This window comes from Pezoporus occidentalis, unplaced genomic scaffold (assembly GCF_034315485.1).
Source record: "Pezoporus occidentalis ecotype Australia unplaced genomic scaffold, CSIRO_AGI_Poc_V1 ctg9, whole genome shotgun sequence".
NCBI lineage: Eukaryota > Metazoa > Chordata > Aves > Psittaciformes > Psittacidae > Pezoporus > Pezoporus occidentalis.
This window is the reverse complement of record NW_026916262.1, coordinates 7219120-7240682: the sequence shown is the minus strand read 5'-3', so window position 1 is coordinate 7240682 and position 21563 is coordinate 7219120. Positions and strand designations below refer to the sequence as shown.

Sequence of the window (21563 nt, the reverse complement as noted above, 5' to 3'; positions counted from 1 at the left end):
GGATCAACCCTGCTAGTGACTGCCCCTTTTTATTCCCATGGTATTTGGTAGCTATTGAAACTGTTTAAGGTTTGTAGCAACTGGTCCTAGTAGTATTTCGGTATTTTGGCTGGCTGGCAGAGCCTCTCAAAGTGGTGCTCAGGAAAAAGGGGAAGGGTGCTTTGTTCTCTCCAGCCAGCCTAGAGACTGTATTGTAATGATGTTGTACCTTGCTCCTGTGCCTTGAGATGATGAAATTGCTTAATTCAAAATTAAATTTTCATTGTAAGGTAATGTAAAGTTATACGCTGATCAAATAGCTAGTGCTTACTGGTTGAGAATGCCCATATAACCTGATTGAATTCTTGTGGGTGTGCATGGTTACAGGTTTTAATTGTTTGAGTACAATGACTTTTTTGTTCCTTTTGTCAAAAAGCTCTCATTCAGTGCATAATAAGAATGCGCAGAGGCAAAAATTATAGTTTCCGTTTAAATCTACAAATTTTGGCTGGTTAACTATGCAATCTAGCTGTGTAATTGGTGTTACTGTGCTCTGTACCTGTAATGTCTGTTTTGTTGGGTTTTTTTAACACCTGTACATGGTTTAGCCCAGTAATATGGGTGATTTGTACTGAAATTAATAGAAATATTTGCGTGCTTAAAATTACACTGTGGCATACATTTTTGAATGACGAAGGCCTAGCAAACCTAAAAGGGATTGAATTTAGTTTGCTTCATAAAGTGAGATCATGGAGCTGATACATTGTTGCCCTTAATCACTATTGCCATTTCAGACACAGTAAAAGCCATTTGAGTGAGATGTCATAGTTAAGTCAGGGCTGAACAGTTAAGTGATCCGAGAGTTCTCAAAAATGGAAACTTTGGGTCGCTAGGTGATGATTCCATTGGGAAATTAATATTGATGGAAATGCCTGAGGTTATCAGAGGTGTTTGGTTTCAGTGTTGACCCTGAAAGAGTAGAATGAAATATAATTTGATGTAGCACCTTTCATTGCAAAATGCATTGCAGTAATAAGTTAAAAACTAAAAGCAGAACAGCTTCTGAAAGGAAACATGGCTGTCATTAAATTCTCTGGGTTCCTCAAATTAGAATTTTTTTAATATGGAAGTCTGTCAGATGAAAACGTCGCAGAGCTTTTTTAACTTTAACTTGGGTGGACCCCAGAACCAAAAGAAAGTCAATCTTTAAAAATTCTGTCTGAATTTTGAAGATCAGGAAAAGTTCATTCTCCATGTAAACATTTTGGTGGTGAATGTAAAGCCCTACATTTCTGTGGAAGAAGAGAAGGGGGGCTTGTTCGTTTTGCATGAAATAATTAAAAATAGTATGCAGAGTACATTGCTGGTAGGGCATGATTTCTGTGTAGGATTTGGTAACTCTTACATCAGCTTTGATTATAGTTGATCATGCAAGGACACCAAAAAGAGAGCTGAGAGTTCAGTTTTGTCACTGGATGGTTGAGAGCCATTGCTCGTTACCTGAAGAGCTTTGAGAATGAGCAGCTTAGAATAACCTCTACAAAACCTGAAGGGCTGAGTCTTTTACACGTGAACAGTTTCCTATAGTTAACTGAGTTGTGCTCTGTAAGACCTAAAACCAAAATGTGACATTTTGACACAATTTGCGTATGGTATCTGAGACCACAATGTCTTCCAAAAGAAGTTGTTCATTTCAGCTTTCCAGTTAAATGGAGGAGTGTAACTGTTCACTTAAGTTTGGTTCACCCCCTCTCCACGCTGTTTAGGTGTTAGTTTATGTGACCTTGTTGGTATGCCATTTGTTGTGCAACTGTCACCCATGCAGCCAACTTTGCCCAAGGAGGTGATGAACTTTACAGGTGAGATCTCAGACGTATTGAGAGATCTTTGAAGATGGGTTCACATCTATTTGTTCTAAAATGATCATTACCATTTGTTTCTTCACTTGTTTATTTAAAAGGAAGATGACTGTATTTAGAAACATTTAATTGCTGAAAGGCAATCCTAAGCAATACATATTGCTACAGGCTCAGTAGAATGATAATGAGGGTTTTAATATTATGCATAATTATGTAAGTATATTATTATCAATAAATGAACCAGCAACTTGTCATACTCCTGGCATATAAAAGTGAGCTTGTATAGCAGTACTTTAGATTACACTTTCAATATTTACGAACTAGATTTGAAGCAAGAACAGATAAATTTATAATCGGAAGTATGAGTAATGAGCAATATGCTTTCTGCCTTAACAGTGAAAAAGCTCCTGACTAATCTAACAGTGTAATTTAAACCCAAGCATTTTCAATTATCTTGCCTGTTTTAATCTCTGTGTATGTTTTTCCTTCTTAAAAATTACTTTCCATTAAAGAAGAAAGTTTAATTCTCATTGCTTCATTACAGCAGCTAAAATAGGTTGTTACAGAATGAGTTGGCTTCATAAAGTTCATTAATTATATTTTCCTCCCATTTCCTGTAAGAAAGAAAGAGGTTTCAGTTTTTCATTTTAATGCTGATTAGAAATTGAGATATATGCTATCTATTTGAATTAAGAGTTACAGAGCTGAAGTTTCAAAACCTGAGATTTTGAGTTTGTTATGAAAAGCATTATGCAAGGAAATGGTCAACACTTATTAGCAAAAAATGATAAATTTTTTTGCATTGAAAATCTTGAATTTCTGACAATTTTGGATAATTTGGTTTGGACACTGTTATTGCTCTTTTGTGAAACCAAACAAAAAATAGCACATTATCTTCGTGACTGAGTGGGAGAGCAGGGAAAATCAGGAGCATCCCATAGCTCTAATCACTAGGATAATTTAGCAGTGCCTAGTACCCAAGAGAAATTGGGGAAATTGGCACAAGAAGGAAGGAGGAGTCTTCTAATGTTTCATTGGGAATGAAACTTATTTGGAGGCTGCATTACCTTATTTTGATGCGAGGGTGAAATGATGGGCAGTTTTCTTCCCATTTGAGGTCAAGGTGCTTGTCCAGACATAGTAAGCAAGGACTGAAAGCTAGTGAAGCACTGCAAAAAGTCAGATGCCTCCTACCACGCTCTTGGCAGACACCCCTGCTTGCCACAAATGTGCTTCACCCACCGTGGGAAGAAGCAGAGCGATTGAGGGCTTCCAGCATGGAAGCAATTGAATTTTGTAGTTTCCATTTGCCTTGTCCAGAGAAGGAGCTGTTCCCGTCTTGGTGCAGCCCCTGCCTCATGTCCCAGCCTTGTGACACTGAAACTGCAGTCAAAAAGATGGCAGAACAAGGCTGAGAGGAAGCAGAGAGCAAGAAAGTCCCCAGGCAATAAGGGAATACTGCTCTTGGGAAAGCCTTGTTTTTCAGGTTTTAATGAGCAGATCAGAGACAGGAGCTGCTGATGTCCAAGTATAGATTGGAAATGCAAACAAAATCAGCTTCTAGGGATAAGGATTCAGAAGGGATTTCAGAAGGAAATTGCTTGGTGCTTTGCCGAGAGGTGAAGACTGTGCCAGACATGGAATCAGCAGGAAAGAAGAAATGGAAAATCGTATTTAAATTAAAATAAAAATACTCCTGCTAGGCTAATGAGAAGTTTATACAGGTCAAGCAGGAGGAGGGAAGATGTACTCAGTTTGCCTCATCATCCTGACTTTTCAGGATCACAAAGGTTGTGTACGACTTCGTATGGAGGGTCCATACTGATGCGTAGTTGAGTTAATAGGATTAATCAAGATTTACAATCCAACAGGTTGGGAGGCTGTATATCTGCATTCTTTATGCAATTTACTAATGTTTTTTGAAACCTTACCAATTGGTTAGATTTGCAGTGTGCTTTACACCATTTAATAATGAGCACCTATTATTTATTCTTCTTTTAGTTAAGTATTAATAAGTATATTCAATATAAGTATTTAAAATAAACAAAACAAAACAGGACAAAATCACAGCATAAAAACATCCAGAGTTGAGCTGACAGATGGAACACTGGAAATCACATGAGATATTCTATCTACTGACAGATCTCAATTAGTTTTTTCCTTACTTACAGCTAAAATTCTCAAACATCATTGTAGTCCACCAAAAAACACATACGTCTAGTAAGATGAATATGCCAGTGATAATGCTCTACTCAATGCAGGTAAGGCCACCACCTGAAATGGTTAATTTGTACAAAGAAGGAAAAGAAATCAGCTGGAGACCTGAGGAGCTGGAAAAAAAAATAAACAAACATCTAGAATAAAGGCTTCTGAGGAAAAGTCAAAGTAAGTAGGACTGTTCACAGTTAGGGAAAAAAAGGATAAAATGGTTACAAACCTTTAAATATCTCATAAAGAGACAGTGACTTACTTCTGTCAGTGAGGATAAAAAAGAAAATCTGAAATTGCAGTAAGGAAGAGAAAAAATAAATTATCTTTTATATATATTTTATATATTTATATTTATAGTTTTTATATATATTTTTAATATATTTATTATATATATTATTATATATTATATATTATTATAGATATGATATATACTTTATATATTATATATATTTATATATATTTATATTTATATATTATATATATTTTTATATATATAAATTATAATAATAACAATCATAAAGCACTGAAGAAGCTACTGTGCGGTGATGTTTTTTTTACTACTGGTAGTCTTTAAGAACACTAGACAAATAATCAGCAGAAGGCATGTCATTGATAGTAGGTATCAATGTTAATTATTTTTTGAGCTCCTTTCTGTTTTTAATTCTGCATCTTAGCTTTTATTAGTTAAATATGAGTCCTTGTAGTCTTCCAGTGAAGTTAATACATTGTTATTTTCATGTATCAGGAATTAAAAAAAAAAATGTTGGTTTATTTTACTACTTAAAAACTAAAATTATATAAAATAAATCCTTCTAGGTTTTTTTGTTGGTTTTGTTGTTTTTTTTTTTAGTAATTGATTATTTCTGTGTTACAGACCTCTGGAGAGCTCTACCATCAGTAATATTCTGGTGGCATCCCACACATACCTTACATTTTAATTTCAGTAATAAACTAGCATTGTCTGAGTCCCTCTGAGGTGAAACCTGACTATCTCAACTTGCACTAGAGACTGTACAATCTAATTAAACTTTTTCTCAGTTTCTTTAATAATGTGGGTGTTAACCGATTATTTTAATTCCTCTTAAAATGAGAACCTCTGATCTATACAGCGTAAATTGAAAAACCAATCAAAGAGATCACCGATCCAGTATCTGGCCATTTGGAAAGTGATGATTGCCACAAGTCTAAATCTTAAAAATAGATTTTTTCTTAACTAGCAGTATGCAGCTTTATATTAATGTAGTCATATTGATAGAAATACATCTATGAAATATTTAAAACCAGAAACTTGGGGTGAGCAATTCTGGAAAAATAAAAAATAAAAATTGAAGTTGAAATGAAGAGACAGTAATTGCAGATATCTTTATAATATGTATAGTTTCATAATATAAGAAATAGCTAAGAAATGGTGAATAAGAGGAATCTAGAATCAAACTTGAGTGGTAAACAGAGCCAAAACTGGAAAGTTAAAAAGGCCTATTCGTTTTGTCGTGGTTTACTGTTTCAAGCAAAGAGGAATGTTACCCATGGAAGCATCATTTTTCTTTTTTGTGCTTGCAGTCTGAACTGTAACTTTCCCCGTAAAATTTTTATTAATCTTACGATCATGCATAGACAGCATTAGGAGGCATGGCAAAAAACAGTCACTCAGCCCGTGTGAAGAGAGGTCTACCGCAGGATGCTAAAGCTTTTCAAGAAAGTGTTTGCATTGCTTTTTTCTTGCCCTGAGCATGGCATTTTTCTGTAGCCCAATGCACCACCATAGCAAAGGCTCTGGTGCCAGCTCAGCTTGTGTAGGTACGTCTGTACCATCCACAGCCAGTCCTGTGCCAGTATTAGCTGGCACAGTAGGGTACTCCACGTAGGATGGTTGTATTGTGGATTGTCATCCTCCCTGCTGTGTACGTCTTCTGCTTACGTAGTCCTCGAGCAAGGATGTTCACTCACCATGAGCTTATGGGGTGTCTGCTATGCTCTAAAGAGAAACCTTTTATTTATTTATTTATTTATTTATGTGTTTATTTATTTTTCTCTTTTGTATTTGTTGATATAATGGTCAGTGTTGTGGAAAACTAATGATTTAGCAAGTTAAAGTGCACACACACTTCTGCACATCTGTTACAACTTGCTCAGCTTGTAAAAATTGTCCCAACCCTGTTAATTTTGGGGACTATAAGTCCATCACAGTTTACACAAGTTGATAATGCTGCTAGGTTTTTGATCATACTAAGTAGGAATTCCTACTAAATTTTGAGATGTCACTCTTTTGTTAAAGTAATCTCACTAAGTTGTTTAATGTCTCTTTAACCTGACTAAGAACGCCGGGCTTACACAATTAGGAAGGTAGACAGTGAATAAGGAAGAGGATATACTGGCATCTTTAGAAAACGGGATTTTGTTGAAGATCTCTTAGTTCATACAGCAATTCTTTCTGCAACAGTGTGTCTCACTCATCAGAGTCACAGACCAGATTGTTCTCTGTGCAACAAACAGAGACTTTGTATCAGTAAATAAATATGTATTTTCTAATAGCAACCAAAAATCAGAAAGCTGTGCATTCCCTTTACTCTCTGGAGCTTTCAGGTAGGTTTGTATATTTAAATGCACTTCCCCACCAGCCAATCTCCTTTTCTATATAGTATTCATGTATTTTGAAGTATATTTGTCTTTGTTGACAGTGTGAGACAAATCGAAGGCACTAGAAACATCTGTTAGCAAAATTGTTTTCATTAAAGGTGTCTTGTGGGGTGTTTTTTTTCTTTCTTGAATCCCTAATATATATCTTTCCCCTGCTGCTCAGCCCAGCTGGTGCTGTTGCCTTCTGCTGCTTTTCTGAAAGTCACTTAGGTATCACTCAGAGGTAGCTTGTAGAGTGTTTTTTGTTAGCATCGCTAACCCTACATTGTCTCATAGGTGAGAAAGACTGAATTACAGAAATACATAGAAATACTGGAAAATGAGAGCCAAAAGCGCGACACTTGAAAATATCAGCAACACAAAATGAGTTTAAGCTGTGGTGCAGTAATCTGCAGAGTGCTTAGGTTGGAGGATATGTGCCATTTAAATAGAATTAACTTTTCTTTGTTCTCCTGTCACTTCAGATATTCCTACTGCCTGTGCTTTTATTGGTAAATTATATTATCGGTTTAAGAATTTGTTGGTGACAAAAGAGAAAGTATTTTAGTCAGTGAAACTGCTAGGGCATAAATAATGTGCGCTCTCCTTTGAGCAGAGAGGAATGGCTCGCAACAGCCTTGCTGCCTCAGCGGAGCAGCACAATCTGTCTGCTGCATGATGGCATTGCCGGCAGCCAAATACTCCTGTTTTTGTTTTAATGGAAGGGTTCTTTCACAGTGCTGGTTTTACATGATGGGAATGCGGTTGGAAATGCTTCCTGTTCCATTCACAAGCCCCAGGCTCTCCGTGCATTTCAGCTTCAAAAATGACAGCTGAAACCAATTAGGAAGAATTATGGGACAACTAAGTCACATGGAGATTTATCATGACCGAGGAAGAGGAGGGCAAGAGAATGTATTGCATGGGAAGTAGAAGTGACTAATTTAATTAACAGAGAATGACAGTCACATTATTATTATGGAAAAGGGCTGGCAAAGTAAAGCTCATTTCATGTCACTGGCTGTGCTTTTGAAAGGAGGCGTCCTGCCCTTTGTCTGAACACGTTTGTGTTTGGTAGCAGAATCGCCGATTTCTGAGCAAGATAGTTGAACAAAATAGTTGATGTTAAAGCGAAGCACTGAGCATATCTGTGGACATTCGCAGCTTGTGGGTTACTCATCTATTCATAATTAGAATTCCTTCTTCAAAGGAAGAAGGGAGGAGTTTGATCCATCAACATTTGTCTCTATTTTTTTTTCTGTTTGCATACAGTCTTTCTCTTCCAGAAGTAGGATGCAATGTATATAAACCTTGCTTCAGCTGTATAAATATCAGCCTGGATTCTTTTCCCTTCAGCAGATGCTTATACAGGATATGCTCACAAACATAAACATGCAAGTGTCTGCTAACATAAACCAGAGTCTTGATGAATAGAAAAGACCTTCATACACTTACACACTGCCACAAGTTTAAAGCAAAACCTCAGTTAATTTCTTCATGTGATCCTGGAGACAGTATTTCATAAGATAAATGAAAGTTACTGTGGTATTGTCATGGTGGTTGATGGTGTAGGGGAGAAGTGAGAGGAAAATGTGAGAGAGCCTGAGTAAGCCTGCATTTTCCTTTTTCTTTTTTGCACTATGCCTTTTTTTTTTCTTGTTCCTTGACCCAGAAACTTGATTTCACTTAATCCTTGTACAACTCTGTTGATTCTTATTCTTTGAGCGGTTATGTTGGGTAAGTAACTTAATCTCTCCCTCATTTTCATGTACCTGTAGTTGTGATACTTGTCTTCATCACAGGGAGGAAAAAAAGATCTGAAAACAATTGAAATTCATTGAAGTTTGGGTCAAAAATGGGCATTGGTCAGTGTGCTTCTAAAATTGTCTGAAAAAGGAGAATGGTTGAACTAGCATAGCTGAGCATGAGTTTTCTATTCCCTGTTCTAGGAGGCACTGTGCAGTCTCTGTTCTAACTAGAACTTGTGCAATCTACCTCAAGAAGGGTCAGATATTTTCTCCTGGAGGTCTAGTTACTTGAGATGTGCATTGAAGAAAGGGTTTTTGTTTAAATTTGTTAACAGAAGGTAGCACAAAGGTTTGACAGAGACTTCTTAAAGATGTGTAGTTGTGGGTGCCAGAACCCTGAAGTCAAGTCACAGCCTTAGAGCAGTGATCTGTGGCACAATTTAGTAAAATACAAGAAGAAATAAGATGCCAAAGTCAGCTTCAAGTTGCCTACACTTAGTTTTAATTCCAGCCAAAATGGCCAAGATATCTTAAACCTATAGCTGGAGAACCCTTATTGTAAACATTCAAGCCTTACAGCAGGGGCTTGGAATCTGGGAATGGGTATTTTGGCTCTGAGTGGCACGTGAGCTATTATTTTGAAAATTGCCCCAGATTTGGTCAAGGGATAAGCCTCAGAAAAATTGGCATTTGTACGTAAGATCTATGTCTTTGAAGATTCCCTCTTTCCTCTCAAAGACTTGGCTGTAGCCTTCCACTTGTGAAAGATTGTAGAAAGACTGCATCCCTGGAGGAAGTGAAATTGTTTCTAGCGGAGGCATTAGTAGTAGGAGAGATTGAATTGTTTGCTTAAACCGTAACAGATTTTGCACAAAACATTGCTGTGCTAGTGAGATCGAAGTCAAGTTCTTAAAATTAGAGGACATTAAGACAAACGGTGGCCTATGCAGTCTTGTTTTGCCATCCTTGTGGAAGAGCCTGTTGCACAGCTCTGCAGAGTGTGTGTTGAGGACACGGGGTAGTTGCTGAACTTTTTAATTTTTTCTGGATGTTGGAATTAGGGCATCTTTTGGGGCTCCTGCTGCATTCAAAGTATTGATTCAAGATAAGGTAGGTAGTACTGCTGTAGAGAGCTGGGTTCCATCCCTGCTATACTGGGAATTCTCATCACCATTGCAAATTGCTGTCATCACAATTCAGATATGACCAAGTTCTGCTATTCAGCATGAGATTCTCAGTCTCCCTTGCAAAAGCATTACACACTTACAGCTTGTTGTGGTTTAAACCCAGCCAGACAGCTTGTTCACTCACTTCCCCCCCACTTCTTGCCCTCCCCCTACTCCCAGAGGGACAGAGAGGAGAATCGGAAAGAATGCAATTCCCACCGGTTGAGATAAGAACAGTTTAGTAACTAAGGTATAACACAAATCACTACTGCTACCACCAATAATAATAATGATAAAGGAAATAACAAGGGAAGAGAATACAACACCTCAGCACCAGCCGACCAATAACTCGCTCCCCCCAGCCCGACCAAGCAGTGACCCATACCTCCTCCAACCCTGCAGACCCAGCCCTTCCAGGTAACTCCCAGTTACATCCTGGGCATGCTGTGCTGTGGTATGGAATACCTCTTTGGTCAGTTTGGGTCAGGTGTCCTGTCTCTGCTTCCTCCTGGCTTCCCCTCCTCCCTGGCAGAGCATGAGGCTCACAAGGTCCTTGGCCAAACCAAAACATCCTTGTTATCAGCTCTGTTCCCAGGCTGAAAGTCAAAACACTGCACCACACCAGCTACCAAGAAGGAGAAACATGACTGCTACTGCTGAACCCAGGACATTATCCACCCCTTATTCCATACCATTCACGTCATGCTCAGATCCTACATTTTCAATATACCATCACTCTTATCTAAGTGCATGGACCAGTAGCTATAAAGCTGCTGCGTCCATCTGGTCCATGATGTCAGGCTCCATCTCTTGTAACAGTCTTTCAAGAGCAGGGGAGACTGTGTGCAGTGCTCACACTTGTGAATAACCTGGGCAATAGTGTCCATTGCTAAGTCCACCCCTCGATCATGAGTCCATCTCTGTGTTGCCTCTCTGCTCTGATGGCCTGAAGTGCCATGGGCCCACCAGGCTCAAAATAATTCACTGTCCCCTTAAGCAGTTTCTGCAGCTTGTTGCTGGGGACTCCATACAGCTGCCTTCCAATTCCGACACTTCCAAAACACTGGAGGGGCCCAGTGGACTAGATACTTGCCCATACTGTCACACACAGCCTGCCACTTGTGACTCTCCAGCCTTGGAGAAAACCTCTTGGTCCCCCTATATTGTTGTCTAACCCCAGACAAGACCCAAACCTGACTCTGCTTAACTTTTGAGATCAGACAAAATGGTGGTGCATAAAACACAGTCTGTATGTGTGCCAACATGCTGATCCCCATCACAATCAGCAGGCAGGTCCCAAGGATACCCAAAGGCCATTCAAAACCTTCAGAACTCTCAAACGATGCTGCTGTACTTGTCACTGGGGCTGGTGTAGCTGCTGTACTTGTCACTGGGGCTGGTGTAGCTGCTGTGCTTGCCGGCTCTCCCACCACCGGCTTCTCTTTTCCTGAGTCCAGCTCTTCCTCCTCTGCCTTGCTGGGAAATGCTGCGTGGTCTCCTGCATCCTCCTGGGGCTCGGCGGGCGGCTTCCGGGGGATGCTCTCGGCCATCGCAGGACTGGGCTCGGCAGCGGGGCTCGGCTCCTCCGCCGCTTATCTCCCTCTGCTCGGCAGCCGCCTCCTTCCTCTCCTCGACCGCCCCGACCTCCTCCACCGGCAGCCGTCCCCTCGCGGCCTCCGGCCCCGCTCCCGCCGCTGCTTGGTCCCCGGGGCCGCTTTCCCGGGCCGCTTCGGCTGCCGCCGGCTCCCGGGACCGCTGCCCCTCGGCTCCCCGCGGCCTCACGAAGACGGAGAGAGGGCGAGGGCCAGGACGGTGAAGAGCAGCCGGACAGCCAGGTACAAGTCCAAGGCCACGTCCGTCCCGCCCTGCTGCTGGAGCCCGCCCGTATTACAAGCCATTGCCATAAAGCACAGTGAGACAAGAACCTTAGCCCAGGCCCCACACCTGATAAACACTAACACAGCAAATACCGGCTCTAAGTAAGTTACAACATTCTGAAGCTGTGAGATCAAGAACAACTCTGAGAGCCAATAAATCAGCATTGTGACAAGTGACTATTAATCCGGTCAGATCTGTCGTTATCTCAACCCTTCGTGCCCCACGTTGGGGGCCAAAAAAGAACTGTCGTGGTTTAAACCCAGTCAGGTAACTCGTTCACTCACTTCCCCCCCTTCTTGCCCTCCCCCTGCTCCTGGAGGGACGGAGAGGAGAATCGAAAAGAATGCAACTCCCACTGGTTGAGGTAAGAACAGTTTAGTAACTAAGGTATAACACAGATCACTACTGCTACCACCAATGATAATAATGATAAAGGAAATAACAAGGGAAGAGAATACAACACCTCAGCACCAGCTGACCGATAACTTGCCCCCCCAGCCCGACCAAGCACCGACCCATACCTCCTCCGACCCTGCAGTCTCCCAGCCCTTCCGGCTAACTCCCAGTTACCTCCTGGGCATGCCGTGCTGTGGTATGGAATACCTCTTTGGTCAGTTTGGGTCAGGTGTCCTGTCTCTGCTTCCTCCCAGCTTCCCCTCCTCCCTGGCAGAGCATGAGGCTCACAAGGTCCTTGGCCAAACCAAAACATCCTTGTTATCAGCTCTGTTCCCGAGCTGAAAGTCAAAACACTGCACTGCACCAGCTACCAAGAGGGAGACACATGACTGCTACTGCTGAACCCAGGACACAGCTGTAACTGAACTCTGTCAAAACACAGAAGGCAAAATAGTGCCAAATACTCTGAAAAGTCAAACCCAAAGTGTTTTAAATGGAGTTGCCCAAATCAGTGATACTTGAGCCTTTTTTTCTGTTTCTTCAATTCCCTACCTGATAAAAGGAAATAATCCCCTGGACTGCTATGAAAATATTTTATGTTTGTGAAGCATGTGAATAGCGAAGCAATAAGCATGGCAGGAAAGCCTGTGAGATTAATATTTCTGCCTTCAAAGTAGTAAATAAGCCAGAGACTGCAAGCTGTGTGAAAATGAGGGGAAAAAAACAACAGAACAACCCAGAATAGCAGCACAGCTGTTCTGTAATCAAGTACCTCCTAGTCTGTTCAGGGAGGATATCTAATCCTGTGAGGGGAAAAAAGTATGTGATCACATTAAAAAGTTATCATAATACACATTTATTGAGCAAACAAATAAAAGGTTGGATAAACCCCATTAATTCTGGACTTTCCTAGCTTATGAGTTGTTCACTGTGGTAACTTGATTTACCTCTATTGATTTTGTGTAGCTGTTAAGAACAGACGAGTGATAATAGATTATTTTTACATATAGGTGTGGGTAAACTGGTGGACTGTTAAAATAAGGATTTAATGGGATTTTTAACTTAAGCTAAATAGCATATATTCTGTGATCATGAGATTACTTGTGATTTGTATGTGTTGAGGATTAACAGTGTGGCTGATAGAGTTGTTAAAAGCTAGCTCAAAGAAGAGTTGGTCTACCTGGGTGTGTGAAAGGTATTTTGCAATTTCTTGGAAGTCTCTGTACTGCATTCCCAGTGGATCCTGCTTCCCTGTGAGGTGTCTTCACCCTCTAAGACAGCAGAGAAAGTACTGTAAAAGGTGTGTTGGTTCGTTTGCATGTTGCCTTCCTCCGTTGCTTCAGCATAGTTTCATGTTACTGCAATATGCAATTGTATCTTGAATTTTCCTTTAGGATATGTATTTTATTACATCAAGGTGGTACCCACAGCAGAGACTCTAGTGTCAGAGTATGTCATCCTGTATCTGCAGCCACTGTTCCACTTGGAAAAGCATGTTGCCTGCTGCCTCGAAATGCAACATGAAGAAAAAAACTCTGTTCATCTATATGGTACCAATTTCATGAAGTACTGTTAGAAAACTGCTTTCATCAGGCTTGCTCTCTGTTTTTTTTAATGCTTCCTTGAAACTTGCATTCATGTTGTGTTCTTCACTGTCAGTTGTGCGCACAAGCACTAGAGCTGGCACTTGCAGGCTATAAGGGAATACAGGTTTAGAAATAGCTGTCCCTGCAGCGCTGCCAGCTTTCCTGGATTTACTAATATTTAATTCAATGTGCGTTGAGTCCCTGCCTTGGGAAAAGAAGAGCAGCTGAGTCTGCCTTTACTTTACTGCTATGTTTTTGTTTTTTTTTAAAGTGAGGAACAATGTATTGAAACTTTGTAAGTTGCTTTCCCAGTTGGTACCATGGTGTTCAGTTGCTTTTATGAAAAAGACTATAACTTAGTTTTATGGGGGCAAATTCTTGAAAGATTTGTACAGAAAACACTTTCCATTTCTGTTTGCTGTCTGAATGAAGATTTGGTAGAGATTTCTTTGTGTCTGTAGCATTTCTTTGGGGAAAAATTAGATGCAAAAAGACTGCTGCACAACTGACTCTGTAAGGTTTCCAGGATTCTGTAGAAATTGCTGTTTACATGGAATTTTAGGCAGATATTAGCAACTGGATTTTGAAGGAGGGAACTACTGATGCAGAAGGTTAAACCAAGCTACCAGTCATCCCGGCCCTTGGGGTAGGAAGAGGTGAATGATGCATAACATACGATCATGGCTGATATTCATGTATGGAGAAAATGCATCCAAATAATAAATGAAATATAAGTGCAAAAAAATGGGGGTATCCTTACAATTCATTGAAAGTATATTAGAAATAAAAAGATGGCTTACTGCTGGTCCTGGTGATGTGACTCTTTAGAGGATGTTCTTAGAAAGCTTTTGGTGAATAGAAAGGTACAGCTAGCAGGCAGCTGGGGTGATGGGGCTTCTGGGATGGGACCTTCAGAAGTAGCATTGGTTTTATCTTCTTTGTCCTTATGTTGGCTGACTAGTTGCAAATCGTAGAAACCAGTCGAAGGTCAGGAGGCAGTTAAGTTTCCCAACTACCAGGTTATCTGTCACCAGCAAAGGCTGGAAGAGTGAATTATGGGGAAATGATAATCCTCCTCCTTCAGCCAGCTCACATGAGGGAGTGTGTGTTGCTTGGGCCACAATGGGTGCGTCTGAGGAAGGGACAGCACTGCCCTGTTCACTCTGCTGGGCTTTCTAAAGTGACATTTAAGGCTTTTCTTTAATCTTCTCCCAAGCACTGCAGGTGCTATCACTATTCAAAGATTTGTATTTAAGTTAAAAAAGAGAATTTGTTATTCCGCCAGACTGCCACTTCTTTTCAGTAATAGAAAACCCATTAAAATGGGGAAATCCCCCAAACTTCTTATTTGACACTAGCCATTCATTACCTGTAATAATGGTATTTCAGCTGATACTTTGCTGGAGGCAGACTCTTGTGCTGGGATTAGTACTCAAAGTCTGTTAGTTTTTCCAAAGAAATGGCAAGGTTAGCAGATGACTTTGTTTCCTTGGTGTAGATAAAGTAAAAGACAAAATTAGGTAATGCACTGATGCATACTGAAGGATGACTGGTCCATTTTTTGGCATGGTTTATTGATAAGAGTCCCAGAAAACTTACTCAGAGAATAGAAGAGGAATATGTACCTGAAGTGGCTAAAGAATTTACAGAAACTAGGAATAAGTCTTCAGTTTAAACACAGACTTTATGCAAAACACAATTCACTGACAGCAGCTGTTCAGTGGCAGAAGTGTATTTCTTTATTTTCTCAGTAAATGCATTCACTAATGTGTTAACTGTAAATTGAAGTATTGCTTGCTTGCTGTAGCTTGTGTTTTGGTAGAAGCTCTGTTGTGTTGTATTTAGTATGGTTTGCCTGTTTGATCTTTCTCTCTGCCCTTCTGGTACTTATGCTGCTTTCGGTGACTGAAGCGATTTCCTGCATTCAGGGCACTCGCTCTCTTAGAGCCATGTAAGAATTCCTGGAAGAAACCTGTGCTAGTGCACAACCTAATCAACCAGTGCATCTTATGTCATTGCAGTGTCAGGTGTACATGCACAGTCCGGTTTTGTAGTTTATGACTTCAGAAAAGAAGTTTGTACAGAAGAGTTGTAGCCAGCACAAATTTTGTGTCTTAGGAGACATGGACTTTCCTATATATCCATGTAATTCTGCAAAAGAGCATTAGGGAATGGCCCCTGGACTGGGAAATGTTGCACAGAGAAATCATCCCGCTATGTCAAAGGTAGCTTTTGTCCAAAACTCGCACCTTGAAAACTGCCTATATTTTTAGTTCAGCTGTTCTGTATGTGTGAGGCAGGTATTGCCAAGTAGCTTTTGAAGGAATGCTGGATGATTTTTACCAGATGTGTTCAGAAACCAGGTGTGGAAGGCAGAGTCAGTCTCTGAGTTTTTGGTGGTTAATCTAGTGCATATTTTTCTTTGCTTATTCTGAACATAATTCCAGAAGCTGAGTTGTGGAAACAAATCAGAGAAGCAACATGCCACTTTGCTGAAAGCATGCTGCTGACTAGTAGGAAAATGAAGAAATGCAAGAGAAAATCCAGAGAAAATAAATGTTTTCACAGTAAAAGCAATAAATACTTAATTAAAAGTAACATTAATCTGTACATTGCGATCCTGCTTATTTTCTGAAGAGATTTGTGGTATATTTGCAGGGAATATAGGCAACCATGAACTGAAAATGTACAGATTTGAGTCTTCTGTGAAGCTGTTTTCTAAATGATCTGTAATTAATAGCTATACATGTGCATAATACATGCTTCTTTTTTGAGCTGGGAAGTATAATTCAGTACTCGTGATACGCAGTGCCTTTCAGATTTATTTTCTAGACCATTAAGCCATCGTAATCTAGAATAACTATAAGATTATATTTAAAATGCAGTGGTTTAATGTGAATAATGAGAACAGCATTTGAGGTTCTCCCTTTCAGTTTTCCCTACAGATATTACCTTTATGCAGTTAGGGTGATACTGTCCTTACAAGGTACAAAATAATCCTAAAATTCAAGTGATTAGTTTACCATATACATGATGCTAGGAAAAAACACTAATATGCTTTTGGTGAACATTCGTATCAGTCAAATTACCAAGACTGTTAAGCAAAGTGGAGTGTATAGTGCAATTGCGAGTGTGCACGTGTGGCTGAAAAATCTTATTTTCCATTTGTTCTGTCCACACCTAAGTAGAAGGATATTTATTGCTGCAGTCATACAGATATTAATACCCTTTTTTCCATCTGGCTTTCTTTTAGCACACTGATTTATGTCAGTACATGGACAAACACCCTGGAGGGCTTCATCCAGAAAATGTGAAGGTAAGAGTCAAAAAGAGCACACATTCAAGGCAAAAGCAGTAACAGTAATTTGGTGTTGAATGTCATGCCAGTTATTTCATAGAAACTGATTATTAGCTAAAGGGAAAATGATTAGGGTAGGAACCATATTAATTTTTTTCTTTAAAAATAATTGAAAAGTAAAGTACTTGAATATTCCCACAGAAGAAGTTGTGAAGTCTGTAAAACTGATGGAGAGACAGAATATGAGAGTAAATACTGTTACAGTGTTGATAGCCCCTCCATTCAAACATTTGTTTTTAAGACAATACTTCCCCAGAACCCTTAAGTAAACATGCTTTAGGCTGTCAGTACTAGCTCTTCAGTGAGTTAAGTCATTGTAGGTTTACTGAGTTAGAGGGACTTGTAATGAATTGTATTAGCTGTGAATGTACTGCTTTTTATATGGGCATACAAAATCGTCCCTAATCTTTTTTCTCACTTAATTTTGATGAAGCATTTTCATAGCTGATCTCACTTCTAAAGAAAAAGTTTCCTTCAGAGGTAGATAGCAAGAATCAACATGCAGGAAGGAGGGAGTTTATTAGCAGGATTTAATGGAAAGATAGATTGATCCAGTTACTTTCTGGGAAGTCAGCCAAATGATTTTAGCATCAAGTGGAAGCCAGTCAGACATGCAGAATGTGTTGTGTGTGTACAGATCACCCCAATGATATTTGTTACACTTGTCTTGCACTTTGACATCAGTCCCATTGTTCTACTTTGGAGGTGTTTAAATTTTCACTTGTCATACTGACAAATTTGTTCTAGTATTTAGTTTCTTGAAATTGAAAAGTTTGTGGAAAAAAAATCAGTCTTTCCTGGAAAACTCAGAAGGCCAGTTTGATTTAAGGAAATGTTTGGAAAAAACCCAAAAGAATGTATTTTTTTTTCCAGTAGCTGATCATTGTTGCACATCAACTAATTTTGTAATGTAGATTGGTTAATATTCTGTGTTCTTTCACTGAAAAGTGGCATCTAAAGCATATGAAATTAGATGAGAATTGTTACCATCTTAAAAAAAAACGTTATTCCTTACTTTATATATTTGGCCAAACTAAAAATAAAAAATCTTTTTGAAAATATGTAATGTGTGTGCTGCAAGGTAGCATCCTTGTATGGCTATAACTGGCATGTTTTGGTCCATGGAAAGAGAAAGCCCGTGAGTTTTCTCCCAGGGACTGCTGTACAGTGCCTCTGTCACTGTGGCACTTCGAAGGTGGGTGAGGTGGGCCTGCTTTTCAACCAGTAAAACTCTTGAGCTTTCTTCACTGCTCAGTTTCATGAGCAGAGTTTCATGTGCTGAAAGTGCTTGTTAAAGCAATGGGTTTGTGTTTTATTTCCCTGTGTGGATACTTTTGCATTTGGCTCATGAGGTTTGGGATAAGTTAACAGTAGCTTTGATAGTTCCTCGTGCTGCTTCAGATTTGTAAGACCTACTCCAAGGCTGCAGTGCTGTACAGCTCGAGATCTAATACACAGTAGTTACTGTAGCTGTAATTGTTCCCCACTGAGAAGACATAGGAATTCACATAACTACTTTTTCTTGGTCACATAAGGGCTCAGTGAGCTTGTCTTTGAGGATAATCAGCGTACGTGGATAATAAGGCTGACTAATGCGTCATTCCTCTAAATCCTGAGATACCTGTCTTTTAAAAGAGGAGCAGCAGCATTATTCCTTCAAATTTTGCTGCGTGTATTCCTGCAGCTATCTTTATCATCTAACAAAGGTGTTCAGCAAGATTTCCAAAGCCCATGGGCACATCAGAAATATTTGAGTGGAGAGTCCTGATGTACTGTTAGCTCAGGATTTTCGAAGTTAATAAAAAGGAAACTGGAAAAAAAGGGAAAAACATTGGGAACTTGGAGCAGATTAAACTACCTTTCTACCATGAGTAATCCCATTGGACAATTAATTTTTTTTTTCTTTTTCCTGTTAAATAGTATTAATGAAAATTGTTTATATGTTTTTAGTAGACTTTCTTGCCAGGCCAGCAGCAAGGGCTAGCCTTAATTCATGCAGTAATTATTAAACCCAAGCATAATGATTTGAGCTCTTAGCACTTTAAAGCTGAATCAGCCTGCATGGGGTTTTCAGTGCAGTACCTCTGTCAAAACTATAAAATACCTGCTTAGCAAAACAGAATGATTTCTTCAGCTGGGAGGACAGGAACTGTAGAGAGAAGGTAACCCAGCCGTACATGCTAACAATGCCCACACCTTCACCAGCATGCAAAACTAAAAACTTGAGCTCCCCTCTTCTTAGAAGATAAGATGGTTGCTAACGTAGTATCTTAATGCTTTGCTGCACTGAACTCAGTTTATCAACTTATGTAATTGGTTCTGAGACTTTGCAGCTGATTTTTAGCTTCTGAACAGTTGTCTGTCTGGACTTACAGTTGATTTTTAAGGGTTGAGCTGATCCATGTTAATTAGCCTTCTCTCCCTGCCAGACCCTTCTTGCTAGAGGTCCTTCAGGAATTTCACATTTAGTCAGACTTTTAGACAGTGTTTGTTCAGAATCACTGGTTGTGTGATCTCGAAATCTGTTTTATAAAACATCCAGGTGAGCAATTATATTCCAGTAGCAATAAATTAGTCTTCGCTTTCTGGGGCTAACCTGTGGGATTAAGCTGTTGATGCTCTCCCAATATGACAAAAGGCCCCCAGCCTTTTGGATTTGTTCTCAAGGAAAGTATTGCCTATTGATAGATACTTCTTTCTGTCTTGTTGCCAGTTATTATAAATATAAAACCATGAAATCATACATATTTCTTTTTCCAAAGATTATTACACAGTAATTCATGTAAAACTGTACTTTATAGGAATGAAGAAGCAAAACCTTTATTTACATATGTTTTGCTTTCTATAGGACATCTTCAGCCTAATTATATTTCTGAATTTTCTCTGTATTTACAAGCTAAAGAAAATGCTTGTTCCCTCAGGCTTACTTTTAGATCAAGTATCTTAAATAGAATAAAATACAAATTACTTTGATGGACACCCACATTGCTGTCCCTTTGGGTATTGTGTTTGACATTGCCTTTGTGGTTTCAGATAGGCTATTTGCTGTCACTTATGTTTTAAATAAAGACTAAGCAGATTATTGTAAGGATGTGGAATTTATAAAGAAACTGGCAGTTTTTAGAGTCTTGGGACAGTATGTTTAAGCAGACAAAAAACATTGCTTCCTAAAGTATTAGATTTAGCGTTTTTAGTGGTATGTATGTATTCACACATAATGATTTCAAAATTTTGTAATTCATGTGTGGAGGCACAAGTCTTAGAAATAACATCAGGTCTTGAACTCTTCAAAGAATATGTGTGTGAGGCTGAGATGTTGTTTCTAAAATACCTATCCCTGAGTATGTTATAACAAGTATCCTGGTGAGAAAAATGTGGTTAGGTACCTGCAACATCTTTATCAGCTGGCAGGGAAATTGACAGTAAGTTTCAATCCATAGGTTCTCTAAACTGTGATCGCTCCAGACACACAGTCTTATACATCTTTGGTAACTAAGAAGTCTTTATATCTACCATTTATTTCTAAGCATAGTTTGATACAGTGTGTACAGTATTATAATTCAACATCAGGAGAGAAAAGGTAATTGGTTAATAAGTCCCTATTTAGTAGGCACAGCCTCATCTCCTCTCTGGTTTTGAAGACATCTTACTCAGTTTTTCCAAAACAGAAGGCAAGCAGTAATTCTTCAGTATGTGGCCCCACATATAATTATGTTTCTGTTGGAAGTTGCTGCTGCAGCCCTGTATTTGGTTGGAGCTAAAAGTTGATTTATAGGTGTATGCCATGTGGCGCTTGCCAAGTTGCAAGATGTGCTGTGGCAGACTGAGGTACAAGTCTTGCTCCTGACTCTCCCTGTGTTGTTCCTCCTGGCCTGGACTACTGTACTGAAGTCTGTACTCTTGGCTTTCTTTCCTGCCGATGTTGCTGCCTTTAGAGACAGTTCATACCTCTTGGACTCAGTTAAAACATTTGGATTGCTTCCTACATCAGGAACTCTAATGTGTCACAGCAGCTAACTGATTCTGCCAGTGATTTTTATTTATTTTTTTTTTTAGAACCATAGAATTACTTAGGTTGTAAAAGACCTTTAAGATCATTGAGTCCAACCATTAACCAAGCCCTACCAAGTCCACCATTTCAGCATCAATTAAATTGACTTACAGAAGTTGATGCTTTGTGTCTAATGCAGTTGCAACAACAAGCTTTCTCAGTCAGCATTTTGCCTCACAAAGCTTGCATATGTCCTCTCTACCCTATCCTCCCCATTTTGGTTGGAGTGTGTATTATTTTAGTAAGATTCCACCACTATCCCATGGAAAAGAGTTGGAGTTTGTCTTGGAAATAGGCATTTACTCTCAGTTACAATGAAAACATCAGAGGTCAGACAGAGAGACGCTCTGGAACCCAGTTTGTTGCATTTTTCTATTTTGCCAGCAAAACAGAGAATCAGTTGCCTACAAAAAAAAAAAATAAATTACCATTTCTTGGCATTTTTGATGCGTCTTTCAACATATGTTTAGTTTCTTAACACCTCAGCTTCTGCATAGTATGGTGATGTTATGTTTTGAAGTTCTGCATAACATGATATTCTTATGCAGAAGATATGATGATCTTCATTCTGATTTGTGTTCCCTTCTGCCTGGTAAAGGACCACCTCCAACAGCTTTTTGACTTAGCTTCTTTGTTCTCCTGAGCCTTTGTTTGCAGCTGTCCATAAATGGCTCTTGTTTTGTAAATTCATAATTTATATTTAAATATCTTTTTT

The 21563-nt window shown here is 39.4% G+C and overlaps 1 protein-coding gene across 6 annotated transcripts in view; it reads left to right on the top strand.

Annotated features, from left to right (window-relative positions):
• The window catches only part of CDK14 (cyclin dependent kinase 14), a 321217-nt gene that overhangs the window by 137277 nt on the left and 162377 nt on the right, over positions 1–21563 (top strand). For all 6 annotated transcript variants that reach the window (XM_062605168.1, XM_062605171.1, XM_062605172.1 and 3 more), the window contains one exon: positions 16693–16755. In XM_062605168.1, the coding sequence (XP_062461152.1) occupies positions 16693–16755 (63 nt within the window). The remainder of the gene's footprint in view (positions 1–16692; positions 16756–21563) is intronic.